This window comes from Vombatus ursinus, unplaced genomic scaffold, assembly GCF_900497805.2.
Source record: "Vombatus ursinus unplaced genomic scaffold, bare-nosed wombat genome assembly UNPS02012319.1, whole genome shotgun sequence".
NCBI classification, from domain to species: Eukaryota; Metazoa; Chordata; class Mammalia; order Diprotodontia; family Vombatidae; genus Vombatus; species Vombatus ursinus.
Window position 1 is genome coordinate 3,265,626 of NW_020952097.1, and position 17,304 is coordinate 3,282,929.

At 39.3% G+C, this 17,304-nt stretch overlaps 1 protein-coding gene across 3 annotated transcripts in view; it reads right to left on the minus strand.

Moving 5' to 3' along the window:
* Window positions 1-3,059: 3,059 nt before the first annotated feature.
* Window positions 3,060-17,304, minus strand: part of LOC114039899 (zinc finger protein 883-like) — a 29,241-nt gene continuing 14,996 nt past the window's right edge. For 2 of the 3 annotated variants that reach the window (XM_027857818.1, XM_027857819.1), the window contains one exon: window positions 3,060-5,908. In XM_027857818.1, the coding sequence (XP_027713619.1) occupies window positions 4,080-5,908 (1,829 nt within the window). In that variant the 3' untranslated portion in view covers window positions 3,060-4,079. Of the gene's footprint in view, window positions 5,909-6,985; window positions 7,018-17,304 lie in introns of those variants that run through there. The other variant, XM_027857820.1, reaches the window with a different exon arrangement.

The window sequence follows — 17,304 nt, forward strand, 5'->3', positions numbered from 1 at the left end:
CTGGCACTAAGTGTGTGATTAAGGGTAAACTTTTCTTAAGTTCTCCTAACTACATAACCTATAAAAGAGGGATAGTAATACCTGCCCTACCTGCCTCATAGGGATCTCCTGAGGAGACACTGTATGTAAAATGTTCCATAAATCTTAAAATTCTAGATAAACACCAGCTATTTTAGCACTTAGGAACTTCTCACAATCTAACAACTTCTTGGGGACAGGGACTAAGTCATGATTGATTTTTATATCATCAGGTTCTGGCACAGTGCATTATATTTAGGATTAATAAATGGGGGTAGCATGGTGCAGTGGAGAGCGCCAATAGGCTCAAATCCTGGCTCTGCCACTTGCTGGCAATCTTTGGGCAATTCTCTGGGCCTCAGTTCCTCATCTGTAAAATCAGGGATTGGCAGGAAGTGAAAATCACTTACAGCTCCAAATCTATGACCCTATTCATAAACCTAGCCAGTTTTGTTCCAAACTGAGGATGCCCCAAATTGACATTAAAAACCTTCCAAAATGGCTGACCTCATGACTCCCCCACTCCTGCCCTCAACTCAGTAGTACAATAGGTACTGATCAGGTATTTTAAACTCTACTCTTTATTGAAATTTGTGGGTTTGAAGACTCAAATGGATGGGATAGGGAGACCAGTCTTTAAAAATCACTAACTTTATAAGCAATCTCCTTGAGCCCTCATAATTCTTGCCCCAAGTAAAGACAAGGTCACAGGTTAATAGATTTAAGACGTAGAAGGGTCCATAGAGCTCATTTAGCCCAATCCCCTAATTTAATAGGCAAAGAAACTAAATCCAAAGTTAAGCAAATTGCCCAAAAAGGTAGGAAGTAAAAGATTCGGGATATGAACATTGGTCCTCTTACTCCAAATCCAGTGCTTGCTCCATTTGATCTATTTGATCACATCGGTAACAACTTGAATTCCTGGCAAAATGCTACTGAACATTTTTAAAGGGAATGTTTGTGAACACTTAGCAAACAGAACCAGTGATCACTATTAGCTAGCATGAGCTCATTCTAAACAAGTTACAGCAACCTTACCTTATTTCCTTTTTTTTTAACAGGATTACTAATCTGATAGATCAAGGGAATGTGGTGAACATGGTACACTTGTATTTCACCAAGGCATTTAACAAAAACTATCATGTTATCCTTGTGAACAAGGCAAAGAGATGTAAATTTGCTCAATGATGGTACAATTATGTAGATTTGGAACTGGTTGAATGACTGGACCCATAAAACTTAGTTGACCCAAAGCTGGGATCTAATGAATGACAGAATCAGATTCCAAAAATAACTGAGATAAAAATGATGGGCCAGATCTTATAAGATGAAATTTACTAGGGATAAATGTAAAGTCCTATACTTGGGTTCAAGGGGCAGCTAGATGGCATACTAGATAGAGTGTCAGATCTAGAGTCAGGAAGATTCATCTTCCTGAGTTCAAATCTAGCCACAGAGACTTACTAGCTGTGTGACCTGGGCAAGTCACTTAACCTTGTTAGCCTCAGTTTCATCATCTGTAAAATTAGCTGAAGAAGGAAATGGCAAACCATTCTTTGCTAAGAAAACCCCAAATGGGGTCATGAAGAGTTGGACACAACTGAAATGACTGAACCAAGTGTGTTGTTACACACTTGGGTTCAAGAAACCAACTTCAGGAGTACAGAATTGGGGAGAAGCACCTAGACAGCAACTATGAGAAAAGAATCCAGGGGTTTTTTGTGGAATGAAAGCTCAATATGAGCCAACAACATTACACAAATGCAAAAAAAAAAAAAAAAAGCTAATGCTATCTTAGACTCCACTGATATAAGCATGGTGCCCAGAATGAGGGATGTTATAGTCTTGCTTGTGCTCTGTAGTTCAGGTCTCATCTGTGGTACTACCTTCAGTCCTAGGTGCCAACTTTTGGAAAAGACACTGACAAATATTCAGAAAAGTATGAACAAGATGGTGAGGGAATTTGAGATGTGGTATAAAGATGAGTTCAAAAAGCTCAGGCAGCAGGGTAGGAAAGAGGGACAGGATAGTGGTCTTTAATTATCTGAAGATCCGTCATGTGGAAGAGGGATTAGATTTGTTTCACTTTATTTAAGAAAGCAAAACTAGAATTAATGGTAGGAAGCTGCAAATATTTAGGCTGGATATAAGTAAAAATTTCCTAGTAATTAGAATGGTCTAAAAGCCAAATGTGTGAACCTCAGGAAATCATTAGTTTCCTACTACAAGAAAGTTCCCTGGGGAGACTAGATGATTACTTGTCAAGGATGTTATAGAGAGGATTGAACCAGATGCCTTCTGAGGTCTCTTCCAATTCTAAGAGACTATGATCTCGTTTAATCACTGTGCAAACCATGAATCTCATATTTGTCACAGGATTTCTCTCTAATATTACTCCTCTGATATCAAATACAGCTGAAAAGCTGGATTGACTCAACCATAATATTCATGTACTTTCTCCCTATTTGTGAGTTCTTTCATATTTAATAAAAATTGGTCTGAGGAAAAGCTTTCCCATATTTCATTCTTTCATAAGGTTTCTCCAATTATATTTTCTCTGTTATTAAATAACACACTCTGAGAATAAAGACTGCCACGTTCATTAGGACTTCTCACCTGTATGAAAGCTAACATGGAATTAAATTTACACACTGGCTGAAGGCTTTTCCAAATTCTCTACACTCACTGGGTTTCTCTTTAATGTGGATCTTATGATGCTAAATTTTGGGTGAGGACACACAGAAAACTTTTTCACAGTCATTACAATCATAGCATATTTCTTTAGTAATTACATTAAGCCTCAGAATTCTATAAAGCTTCCTCAGTGAAATCTACAGAAATGAAAAAAGAAATTGATTTAATTGTCTAAATTCTCAAAACAAAATGAATTAAAAACACAGTGAGGGGCAAGGCATCAAGTTAGTCCAAATTTTTTTTTATTTGTGTGTCTATGTGTATATATATATATGTATATATATATATATATATATACACACACCCACACACAAAGATATAAATATATACATAATACATTTATGTGTGTGTTGTGTGTGTCTTTAAGTAGCAGAAGGGAATCTCATTGGATTGGAATACATTTGAGAAACTGTACATTGCTTTCAATAAACCCCAAATGCTTCCCATTGCAAAAATCCATCTCTTGAAAAACCAATATTCTAGATATTATGTGGCTTCAGATTATGGAACACCATGATCTAATTAGATTCCAAATTATAAGTGACTCAAAAAGTAATGAACTCAAAGTAGCAGCATGTTGCCAATCATGATTTACATTAGAGAAGTAGTATAACTAATGTTATGGAAGACATGTATGCCTGGAAATGGAGGGAGCTGGCCAGGTGGTGAGACACAAAGGAGAGGCACACTGAGTGGCACATTTGGTATCCTTAAGATAATAAAAGAATCAAAGGAAACCTTCAGTACAGTGGGAGGCTACTCTTTGGAAGATTTATGGAAGAACATAAATGAGAAAGTATGGAGGAATCTCAGTCTGCAGGGGCAGAAGTTACCACAAATCTACGAAAGTATGCATCGTCTGGTGTTTAAGGACAGTTCGGATGTGAAAGCGTCCCCAGATTCACGCACTCATGATAATATTTCTCTCCAGTAGGAATTCTACGATGTTGAACAAGAGAAGGTTTCTGACTGAAGGTTTTAAAGCCTCTCACATACACTATCCTCAAATGGTTTTCTCTCCATTCTGAATTTTCAAATGTTGATGACAGTAGGCAGATTCAGTTAAGGATTTCCCACCATACAGGCATGTTTTGGATTTCTCTCATACACACACTGGATTTCTCTCCTCCGAAAATTATTTTATGTGTAATGAGGTTGAAATTTTGATTGAAAGTTTTACCACATTCCATGATCATAGGAATTCTCTCCAGTGTGAATTCTAAGATGCTAAATAAGCAAATGTTTTTAAGTGTTTACTACACTGTTTTCATAAGGTTTTTTTACATAAATTCTCTGATGAATAAGCCAAGTCCTTCTAATAAACCATTTACATTGTTAAATTCATGGGTCTTCTCTCCAATATGAAGTCACTGGTGATCAATAAAAGCAGGCTTTAAGACTGAGGGCTTTTCAATATCAATTAACTCCTGTTTCTTTTCGGTGTGAATTTTCTGGTGACTAGTAAGGGTAGACTTCTTTCTATAGGCTTTCCCACATTCCTTACATTCATAGGGTTTTTCTCCTGTGTGAACCCTCTGGTGCTGAATAAGGAAAGCTCTTCTGATAAAGCATTTGCCACATTCACTACACTCATAGGGTTTTTCCCCACTGTGACGTCTCTGGTGATCAATGAGTGTAGATTTCTGACTGAAAGCTTTTCCACATTCATTACATTCATGAGGTTTCTCTCCAGTATGAAGTCTCTGATGTTGAATAAGGGATGCTCGTGTACTGAATTGCTTTTTGCATTCATTACACTCATGGTGTTTGCCTCCATTATGTAATTTCTGATGTTCAATAAAAGATGGCCTGTGTCGGAAAGCCTTCCCACATGTACTACATTTATAAGGTATCTCTCCAGTGTGAAGTCTTTGATGATCAATAAGGGTAGACTTCCTCCAGTAGGCTTTACCACATTCATTACACTCATAGGGTTTCTCTCCAGTATGAATTCTCTGGTGTTGAATAAGGGCAGATCTATGACTGAATGGTTTTCCACAATCACTACACTGATAGGGTTTCTCTCCTGTGTGAATTCTCTGATGCTGAATGAAATTTAGGCTTTGGGTAAAGATTTTACCACATTCATTACATTCATAGGATCGCTCTCCAGTATGAAGTCTCTGGTGATCCACAAGAGTAGACTTCTTTCTATAGGCTTTCCCACATTCATTACACTTATAGGGTTTTTCTCCTGTATGAATTCTCTGGTGTTCAATAAGCAAAGCCTTTCTAATATAGTGCTTACCACATTCACTGCATTCATAGGGTTTTTCTCCTGTGTGAAGTCTTTGATGATCAAGAAGGGCAGACTTTTGACTGCAGGCTTTCCCACATTCAGTACATTCATATGGTTTCTCTCCTGTGTGAATTCTCTGATGTCGAATAAGCAGAGACTTTCTGATAAAACATTTATGACATTCACTACACTCATAGGGTTTTTCTCCCGTATGAATTTTCTGATGATCAACAAATGTAGACTTCTTATTGTAGGCTTTTCCACATACATTACACTGGTAGTGTTTGCCCGCATTGTGAATTTTCTGGTGATCATTAAGAAGAGACTTCTTACCATAGGTATTTCCACATTCACTACATTCATATGCTTTTGCTCCAGCATGAATCCCCTGATGTTGTATAAGCAAAGACCTTCTGATAAAGTGTTTTCCATATTCATTACACTCATAAGTTTCCTCTCTAGTGTGAATTTTTTGATATTCAATAAGATTTGAGCTCTGTCCAAATTGTTTCCAATATACAGTATTATCACAAGGTTTCTCTTGTGCATAGTCTTTCTGATATTTAATTAAATTTGAATTTTGTTTGACTCTTTGGCTCATTTCATCCCATTGCTGTCGTCGCCCTCCTGACGGATCTCTCTGAAGTTGAGCAGGGTTAGAAGTTAGCCTGAAGTTTCTTCCAAATTCATTACATTCTTGGCCTCTCACTCCTGTTGGAGACAACTGGTGGACCACTGGAACTGTCCTGAAACCTCCCTCATGAGAAAGGAGTTTCTTCCCCACAGAGGATTCCCAATTTTCCTTTGGTCTTCCTTCATATTGACAGACTTCTCCCCACTTGGATCCTTGGGAAACATTCCCTGTGAGTCTTTCCAATATTGCCCATTGTGATTCCACCTCTTCAGAAATTTCCTGCTTTGGAGACAGCTCATTTCTCTCAGTCCTTGATTCACAATCTAAAACAATAAATGCAAAATAGGAATATTAAATATCAACAAGGAAGAGATAAGGTTTTGGGGTCTATGGGACAGATAACCCAGAGAATGACAAGGAGAAGGTATGAGAAAAGCACTCCAATTTTATATATTTATTTCATAAGCTCTGCTTATATAAGACATTCCTATCTTCTCAGATAGGCTAAAATGACTTCACATGTGTTAACTGGATATCAGTTGATCAACAAATACTAGTTGAATTGAAGTGTACATAAATTTTCCTCTTCATCCTTCCTCTTTCATTTTGATAAGTGAGAAAGCAAACACTATCTTCCTTGTAGTTATGCTGGAGAAAAGAAAAAGAGCTGATTGCAAAGCAGCCCTAGCAAGCTGGGAAGAGAAGCCAACAGGGAACACTCACAACTTGCCCTTACTCATTTTGCCTGAGAACCTGGAAGCCTGGGTGACCATATTCTGGAGCATAAAGGCTGATGCCACTAGGAAAAAGAAAAAGCTCCTGGGCATACTAACTGGAAGTTAGTAACTTCAGGCTGTTAGTAACTTTGGAAATTCTACTATTGCACTAACTTCCTTTCTCATGTGACCACAAAGGACACAGAGCTAGCAACGCGTGTGAGTTAGTCAGGTCTCTGGGATACTTACTGGGCTTGCACTCCAGTATGAAAGTCCGATCACTTGGGCGCCCAGATCCCAAGTGTGAACAGAGAATGCACCCAAGGCACCTGGTCTATTATCCCAGGACCCAGGAGGGTGGGGAGCTGCTTTCCTATGGTTAGCAAATTCTTTCCTCCTGCGATTTCCATCACTCTGATTCAAATGAAGTCTGCTAAAGCAAAAATTACTTGCCCCAGCTTACTATTCACTGGACTTTCATCCTAATCCAGCTTAGTCCTAACCTTCCTCCCCCTATCATTCTCTATCCTCCCTTTCATTATGATCCCTAGAGGTGCTGTCTCTATCTATATCTATCTATATCTTATATAAAATCTGTATCTTGCCACTGGACCCAGATGGCTCTGGAGGAGAAAGTGAGGCTGGTAACCTTGCACAGCCCTCCCTCGCTTAAATCCAATTCACTTGCAAGTCGTGGCATCATCTTCCTGATGTCGTGGTCCTCTTCAAGAATGAAGGACAACGGGCAGCTAGGTGGCGCACTGGATAGAACACCGGTCTTGGATTCAGGCGGACCTGAGTTCAAATCCGGCCTCAGATACATAACACTTACTAGCTGTATGACCCTGGGCAAGTCACTTAACCCCATTGCCTAGCAAAAAAAAAAAAAAAGAAAAAAGAAAAAAGAAATGAAGGACAAACAAAACAACTGCCACATGATCCCTGGAACCCCCACTCCTTCACTAAACCTTTTTTCAGTTTAACACTCACATTCCTCCTATAGAAACCTAGTTTTCTCTAGAAACCAGGCCCCCTCAATAGTGCTATCTAGTTACTTTCTCATGTCCCCTGGCACACAGCAAGAAAAGTTGGCCTATTCCTCATTCATCACTGCCACTTCCAGACTTTTACAACCTTGACTCTGAAACTTCTCCTTTGAACTTCACTCTAGTTGTCTATATCACCCTATCCAGGATCCTTACTACTATCTTCCATTAGCCTCCAGGTCATCCTCCTTACCTCTAAGAAGTATAGCATTTAGCTCATGGTCTCCATGACAACTGCTGGTGACATCACCCCAGACCATGTTACTTCCATGACACTGAAATTCTTCTCTCTGACTACTACTTCTTATCCTTATATCTCTCTGTTTCACTCCTCCTAAACCTATTCTTCATCCACACTGTAGCCTCCAATCCCTCCATCTCCACCTGCTTTCTTGATCTGGCCTCATTTTCCTTCCTTCACAATCTTGATTCTACAGTCAACCAGTTCAACTATGCACTTTATTTTACCCTCAAATTCCATACCTCCTTATCCTACTACCATTCATACCCTGCTAATTTTCAGTGCTAGTTCACCCTCACCATCTGGTTTCTTTTATCCTACTCTCATGCTGCTGACTGCTACTGAAGGAAGTCAGGCAACCATGCAGTCATGCTAACTGGGTCCATTACAAATTCATATTAACCTAATCTCAGGGGACCCTCAGCACTGCACAGCCGTCCTTTTATTCTTCAATGATTGCCTATCATGATCCTTGAAGCAGCTGATCCAAAGATGAAAGAATCTTTGCCTCTCTCCCCAAGCACCATATGCCACCTCTACCCTTCCTTCTCTATTAGCAGATAACTTTCCCCTGCTCAGAAAATTGAAACCATCTGATATGTGTCCACATTTCTCCTAATCAGCACTTCAAAAATTCTCTATAGCTTCACTCATCCTCTCCTTTGCTCCAACTTTAGTCAAACGTGGCCCTCCTTACCCTTGACCCCATTCCTTCCCATTTTTCTCACAGCTTCCTCCATTTCTCATAGGAACATAACCTTTTCTTTTTCACCTTTCACCTCTTCCTAACTACTGGTTCCTTTCCCATTGCCTACAAACATGGCCAGGTTATCTACATCTTTGAAACACTTTCATTTGACCCTTCCATCCTACTAAGCCACCATCCTAGATCACTCCTTTCTTTCACTGCCAACCCCCTAGAAAGCATTATCTACAACTTGTTGCCTCCACTTACTCACCTCCCAAGCACTCCTCAACTCCTTGCAATCTAATCTGGGTTACAACTCCACCCTGCTACTTTACTGAAAAGGGTCTTTCCAAAGTTACTGATGATCTCTTACCTGATAAATTCCAATGGCCTTTTCTTAATCATCCTTCTTGATAGTTCTGGTTTTTGACACTGTTGACCAACCCTTCCTCTTTAGATACTCTCTCCTCCTTTGGTTTCTGGGATACTGCTGTCTTCTGTTTCTCTTATTACCTGTCAGATGGTTTATTTTCAAGCTCCTTTGCTGAATCATCATTGACCTCCTACCCTCTAAGTACTGAAGTCCCTCCAGGCTGTGTCATAAGCCCTCTTCTCTAGCCCCTCTCCCTAAGTAACTTTACCAAATGAGATATTTGTAAAGCACTTAGCAAAGTGCCTGCCACATTGTAGGCACTATATAAAATGTAATTCCCTTCCCTCCTTATCTACTATCATGAGTTCAATTATCATCTTTATATAAATGACTCCCCAAATCCATACATCTAACCCAAATCTTTCTAATGAACTTCATTCTCATATCACTAACCACCAGCTAGATGTCTCCACCTGGATACCTAGATATTCCATTGGCATATCAAACCTACATCCAACAAGAATTCATTATCTTTTCCTTCTAAATTAATCCTCCTTCCAAATTTCCCCATTTCTGCTGAAAGCACCAGTAGGGTGTTACCTGGGTTAATAACCTCAAAGTCATCTTTGACTCTTCCCTATTACCCACATATCCAATCATTTACCAAATCTTATCACCATCACTATTACCACCACATCTGTTTTCTTCCCTCCATTCATTTGGCCACTATTATAATTCAGGCCCTCATCACCTCTCAGCTGTTGTTCAGTCATTTTTTTTCAATCATGTCTGACTCTTTGTGACCCCATTTGGAGTTTTCTTGGCAAAAATACTAGAGTGGTTTGCCATTTCCTTCTCCAGATCATTTGACAGATGAGGAAACTAAGGCAAACAGGGTTAAGTGACTTGCCCAGGGTCATAGCAAGTAAATGTCTGAGGCCAGATTTGAACTCAGGAAGATGCTTTCCTGACTCCAGGCCCAGCACTTTATCCACTGGGCCCCCTTAGCTGCCACCTCTCAGTTAGACCATTGTAATAACCTACTAATTTGTTTCTATTCTCTTCCCTTCCCAATCTAATCTGGAGTTTCACCAGGGTTCTACTCATGTTAAAAGACTACAAATTACTGGGGATACGTACATACATTTTGAGGACTAACATCCTTCATTAATAAGGCTGTTTTATTTTCCCCCTTCTTTCAATAAAATTTTCTTTGGTAATATTGTGAACTACGTGCTTGCAATCAGGGATCCAGGCTCAACCCTAAAGTGTACATGGAGTTCTTTGGGTCCCTGACACTAGGATCAGATATATGTTAAGAATGATGTGTGAATAGACATCCCTACAAAAAAAGGAAGAAAGGGTAAGGGACACTTGAATCTCACATGGAACTGGTCAAAAGAAGGAAGAATACACAAACACACATATGCATGCACATACAAAGTTGGATACAGGAATACATTTGACTCAACAGAGGAATAGGAAGAAAAAGGAAGAAGCAAGGAGGGGGAATTAGAGAGAGGGCAGACTTAGGGAGGGATTAGTCCTAAGCAAAACAAATCCTGAAGATGTATAAAAATGTCTAAATCTCTTTTTGAAGTGGTAAAGAATGGCAATCTTAGGAGGTACCATCAACTGAAGAATGAATGAGTTTTGGTATATAAATGTGATGGAAAACTATTGTGCTGAACTCTTATCAGCAATGATAAAACATGATTCCCCATTTCCTGATAGAGAGACGAAGGACTCAGAATGCAGAATGAGCAAATTTTTTTAGGACATGGCCAGTGTGGTTTTTGTTTTTCTTGTGTTTTCAGTTAGGGCGGGGGACAAACGGGGAGGACAGAGAGAGAGTGAGAAGGTGATCTTGGCTGATTAAAACAAATAAAAAAAATTTTGTGTGTGTGTGTGTGTATACAAAGATTTATATATATATACATACATATATGTGTATGTATGTGTGTGTGTATTCATCCACTCCATATCAATATCTATATCTATACTGTAATAAATGAATAGATATAGATATGGCCAATGAGAAATTTTGTTTTACTTGACTATACATCTTTGTAACAAGGGTTTTGCCTTTCTCGCTTTCTCAATGGAGGGGTGGGTATGAGGGAAGTGGGAAGGAGAGAGAAGCATGAACTTTGTTTGAAAATAAAATAAAATGTAATTAAGAAAAAGAGAGAGAGAGATGTCTATTGGAGTAGGCTGAGGGTAGAAAAACATTTTTCAGACTGGTACAGAATGATTCCCAGTGTTGCTTCTATAACCAAAGTTACCTCCTAAAGCACAGAGCCTGGTAACTAAATTTATAAACTAAAGAAAAGGTAGTCTTTTGTCAATTTAGGGGATGACTTGTATATTAGATAGAATTTTTCAGAATTTATGAGCTTATGAGAATGCTTGCTTGTACTAGTCTAATTTTTTTTTCTCATTTGATTAGCAAACATGAATTTTACATTTGATAAAAAAAATATGTATAGAGCACCAAAAACCTCTGACGCACTTGCAAGGACCCCCAACTGGTAAAGAATAAAGCAGGTATTACAGAATGGTGAATAAACCCTTTCGGCATTGCCCAGGTGGACAAATGTCTAAATAAGCATGGAGATGCTCTGTAGCAAAAGACCGAATTTTCTTCCAGGGTCATAAAGGAGGCATATGTAATAAAGTGGACTCCTAAAAAGTCAAGCAGGGTCCAGGGAAGTTATATTATAAAGCTTGGGCACCAGTCTGAGAACCTTGCCTCATACGTCATTGAAAAAGGTCAGGACATTTGCCAAGAGCTCCCTCTTTTCTCCTTTTCCTCATCTGACATCACACAGACGGTCTACCCTCACTATCTCATCCTTCACCACTATCTCAGGCGAAGAGGTGGCCTTTCTGTCAGCTAAGGCGAACCTCTCTATATGGACAAATGATCTCATTCGACACCTTCTTCTCCAGTAGATTGTGCCCTCTATCATTCCCACTTTTTCACTATTCATCAATCCTCAACTCCTGGCTTCCTGGTTTCCTTCAAGTCTTAGCTAAAATCTTACCTTCTGCAAGAAACTTTTCCTGGTCCTCTCTGGGCCTAGAGTCAGGAAAACCTGAGTCCAAATTCAATCTAAGATACTTACTAGCTGTGTGACCCTGGGCAAGTCACTTAAGCTTCTGTTTGCCTCAGTTTCCTCATCTATAAAACAGGGATCATAATAGCACCTACCTTCCAGGGTTGTGAGGTACAAATGAGATAATGATTGTAAAGCATTTAGCACAGAGCCTAGCACATAGCAAATGCTGTATAAATGCTAGTTGTTATTATTATTATTATTATCAATCTTATTTATACATGTTTGCTTGCATGTGATCCAGAAGAAGCAAGGTAGGGCAGTGGCTAGGGCCTGGAGTCAGAAAGACTTGAGTTCAAATCCAGCCTCAGACACTTACTAGCTATGTGACCCTGGGAAAGTCACTTAACTTCTGCCTGCCTCAGTTTCCTAAACTGTAAAATAGGGATAATAATAGCACCGACCTCCCTTCCTACATTTCCTTCCTTTTCCTCATTAGATTGTGAGTTCCATGAGGACAGATAATGTTTTTGCTTTTCTTTGTTTCCCCAGCACTTAGGACAGTGCCTGGAATATAGTAGGTTCTCAATAAATGTTTGTGGTTGACTTAATTATTCATTGATCAAGGAGGAGGAAATTATTAGTGATGTGGAAACTATTCAAACCTGGAGAAAAAGATGACCATGTCAATGTAGGGCTTGTTTTTGTTTGCTGTTGCTGTTTTTAGTCATTTCAGTTATGTCCGACTTCTTGTGACTCCATTTGGGGTTTTCTTGGCAAAGATACTAGAGTGGTTTTGCCATTTGTTTCACCAGTTCATTTTACGGATGAGGAAACTGAGGCAAACAGGGTTAAGTGACTTGACCAGCATCATAAAGCTGTCTGAGGACAGATTAAAACTCGATTCAAGCCCAGCATGACATAACTGCCTTGTTTTTATTTACTAATAGGTAAACAGAGCTTGATCAGACATTTAGTCTAGACTGTGAGCAGACATATTCCAAATAGTACAGAGAAGATATACCACAACCAAAGATTCTAGAAGAAAAGATAGCACAGAGGAAATAGGAGATTCTTATGAAATTCTGATTAAATAATTGTGAATGAGTATAAGGAGGAATATGACAAGAATAGGAGGCAAAGTGGTATAGGTGAGAGAGCATTGTCTCCGGAGAGAGAAGACCTAGGTTCAGATTCCACAACTAATACTACCTGTGTGACTTTGGGCAAGTCACTTAACTTCCCTTGGTCTCAGTTTTCTTATCTGTAAAATGAGAGGGTTGGCCTCTAATGTCCCTTTCACCTCTAAATCTATGATCCTATGGTATAAGACATTTCTAATGAGTTAAAAATTTGAAAGGACATATAAAAAAGAAATTAGTAGAAACTTGTGAACAAGAAAAAAATACAAAAGAGTGACATGGACCTTCAGAATAGTATCATAAATACTAAATTCCAGACTGAACAAGGCTTACAAAAAATAAGGACAACAAAACGAGCAGGAACATAAAAAGGAACCAAAAAGTAGTGGCTAGAACTAGGGCACCAAGAAACAGCTGGAAAAAAAAAAAGAAACAGTTGGCAGCAGCAAAAGACGGGAATAAGTAATAAGGAACCAAAGCTACCCCTAGAAACCTAGGAGAGCAGACAGCTCCATGCTTTGGTCCACATTTTTATCACTGACTGCAATGAAAGGATAGACTGTGCTAACTGCATTTGTGGAAAACATGAAACTGGAGGGAAATAGATAACTGAATTATGGTCGTCTGTAAGCTTACCTGCCATCTACCCTGTATCTTGCATATGCCTATTTATGTACATCTTGTCCCCCATGTTAGAGTAGGAGCTCCTTGAGGGAAGGAGTTGTTTTTGTGTTTTCTTTCCATTCCCAGTGCTTAGCAAATTCCTGCTTCCTGGCTTGCTTGCTTAAATCGAGATCCAAAAAAGATTTCAAAAGATTGGAATGGTGGATTGAAGCTATTAAGATTAAATTTTTTTTAAAAAGTATTTAGTCCTTCAATTGGCTTAAAAAAACATAAACTGCACAAGTATAACATGGAACCAGTTAGCTGGAAAGTAATTCATAAGGAAAACAGTGAAGATTTTTATAGATCCCAGGCCCATTATGAGTCAACAATGTGACGTAGCAACCAAAAAAGCCAATGCAGTTTTCATCTGTATTAACATAAGTTGTATCCAATAGAAGGAAGGTTACATTACTAATGCATTTCTGCCCTGGTTAGACCACATCTACATTATTATGTCCAGTTTGGGAAAATATGTTTTAGGAAGTACACTGAGAAACTAGAGTGAGTCCAAATACAGGTGACCAGGAATGGTGAAGAGATTTTACAAACCATGCCATATAAGTGTCAACTGGGGGGGTGGAGCCAAGATGGCAGAGGGAAAGCAGTGACTGTCTTGAGCTCTCTCCCAAAGCCCTCTAAATACCTAAAAAAATGGCTCTAAACAAATTCTAAAACAGCAGAACCCACAAAAAGACAGAGTGAAACAAATTTCCAGCCAAAGACAGCCTGGATGGTTGATCAGAAAGGTATATAGCGCCGGGCAGGGAGAGGAGCACAGTTCAGCGTGGGCGCGCAGGCCACAGCGACCCTGGAGCAGGCCTCAGAGGACTGAATCGTGGGCAGCTGTGGTGGTTTCCAGACTTCTCAACCCCTGAATGCCAAAGACAACTTAGAAAGTCAGTGGGAAAAGTCTGTGACTGCAGTGAGAGAGGAGCTAGGTCTCAGTCACAAGTCTCGGGCGCAGTCCGGGGCCACAGCTTTTTCCTGAGCTTCTGGCCCACAGACTGAGGGGGAATCCAGTGGCTGATCAGAGGGGGATTGCAAGGATCTCTTTGCCAGGGCTGAGGCAGGAATCTCTTGCTTTATCAATGCTTGGATCTGGGTCACAGTTCTGAGAGGCGGTCCTGGGGCGAGGAGGAACGCTGGTGTGGTGGTGGAGAGGAAACACCTCACCCCTTATCATAGCACCTTGGAAGAACTGAAAATATACAGGTCCGTAGAAGTACCTCTGGAAACAGCTGTACAAACCCCTGAAGCTTGGGACAGTATACTCTTCACATTGGAAGCAGACTTTTACCTTAACACAGTTTAAAACTCAAGTAATTGCATGGGATCATGAGTAAGCAGCGCAAAAAGAGTCAGACTATATTATCTTACTTTGGTGACAAAGAAAATCAAAACATACAACCAGAAGAAGACAACAAAGCCAAAGCTCTTATATCCAAAGCCTCCAAGAAAAATATGAATCAGTCCCAGGCCTTGGAAGAGCTCAAAAGGGATTTTGAGAAGCAAGTAAGAAAAGTAGAGGAAAAACTGATAGTGATGCAAGAAAATCATGAAAAACAAGTCAACAGCTTGCTAAAGGAGACCCAAAAAAATACTGAAGAAAATAACACCTTAAAAAATAGCCTAACCCAAATGGCAAAAGAGGTCCAAAAAGCCAATGAGGAGAAGAATGCACTCAAAAGCAAAACTGGCCAAAGGAAAAGGAAGTCCAAAAGATTACTGAAGAAAATACTTCCTTAAAAATTAGAATAGAGCAATTGGAAGCAGTGACTTTATGAGAAATCAAGACACTGTAAAACAAATCCAAAAGAATGAAAAATTAGGAAGCAATGTGAAATGTCTCATTGGAAAAACAACTGACCTGGAAAATAGATCCAGGAGAGAGAACTTAAAAATTATTGGACTATCTGAAAGCCATGATCAAAAAAAGAGCCTAGACATCATCTTTTAAGAAATTATCAAGGAAAACTATCCTGATATTTTGGAACCAGAGGCCAAAATAGAAATTGAAAGAATCCACAGATCTCCTCCTGAAAGAGATCCCCAAGGAAAACTCCTAGGAATATTGTAGCCAAATTCCAGAGTTCCCAGGTCAAGGAGAAAATATTACAAGCAGCCAGAAAGAAACAATTCAAGTATCGTGGAAACACAATCAGGATAGCACAAGATTTAGCTGCTTCTACATTAAGGGACCACAGGGCATGGAATATAATATTCCGGACAGCGAAAGAGACAGGATTACAACCAAGAATTACCTACCCAGCAAAACTGAGTATAATCCTACAGGGGAAAAAATGGTCATTCAGTGAAATAGAGGACTTTCAAGCATTCTTGATGAAAAGACCAGAGTTGAATAGAAAATGTGATTTTCAAATACAAGACTTGAGTGGAACATGAAGAGGTAAACAGGAAAGAGAAAATCATAAGAGACTTATTAAGGTTGAACTGTTTACATTCCTGCATGGAAAGATGATATTTGTAACTCATGAGACCTTTGTCAGTATTAGGGTAGTTGGAGGGGAAAAAATTATATGTACATATATATAGATATAGATAGATAGATATAGAGGGCACAGGGTGAGTTGAAAATGAAGGGGTCATATCTGGAGAATAAAATTAAGGGATGAGAGAGGAATATATTAGAAGAAGGAGAAAGGGAGAGGTAGAATGGGGTAAATTATCCCATAAGAAAAAAAAAACAGAAATGAAAAGGCTCTTACAGGGGAGGGGAAACAGGGAAAGTGAGAGGGAATGAGTGAATCTTATTCTCATAAGATTTGACTTAAGGAGGGAATAACATACACACTCAATTGGATGTGGAAATCTGTCTTACCCTACCGGAAAATAGGGGGGGAAGGGGACAAGAGAGTAGGGGGATGATAGAGAGGAGGGCAGATTGGGAAAGGGAGTAAAGTAAATACTTCTGAGGAGGAACAGGGTCAAAAGAAAGAATAGAATAAATGGGTGGGCGGGATAGGATTAAGGGAAATAGAGTTAGTTTTTCAGAGCATGTCTACTATGGAAGTGTTTTGCATAACTGCACATATATAACCTATATTTAGTTGCTTGCCTTATCAATGAGGGTGGGTGGGGAGGGAGGAAGGGAGAAAATCTGGAAACCAAAGTTTTAAAAACACATGTTTAAAAAAAATGTTTTCACATGCAACTGAGAAATAAGAAATACAGGAAATGGGGTACAGAAATCCATCCTGCCCTGCAGGAAAATTGAAGGGGAAGGGGATAAGAGAAGCGGGGGAGAGATAGAAGGGAAGGCAGACTAGGGGAAGGGGTATTTAGAATGCATGCCATCTTGGGGTGGGGGGAGGGGCAAGATGGAGTGAAAATTTGGAACTCAAAATCTTGTGGAAGTAAATGTTTAAAACAAAAAAAATAAAATAAAAATTACCATTAAAAAAAAAATAAGTGTCAACTGAAGGAAATAGGGAAGTTCAGTCTGGACCTAGGAGTAACATAATTATTCTTTTCAAATACCTGGAGAATTATTACATGGAAGAAGGATTAGATTTAGTTATGTTGATTCTAGAGGGCAAAATTAAACTTTTCTTTATAAAACTATAACCCTAGAGGAGAGGAACTATTTTTGTTTTTGTCTTTGTATCTCCAGTGCTTGATGCATAGTAGGTATTTAATAAATATTTGGTGAACTGAATGAATGAATGGGTAGAAGTGACAGTGGGCCAGATTTTATCTCAGCATAAGGAAACACTTTCTGGTAATAACAGCAGGCCCAAAATGCAATGGGCTACCTTGTAGGGTGACAA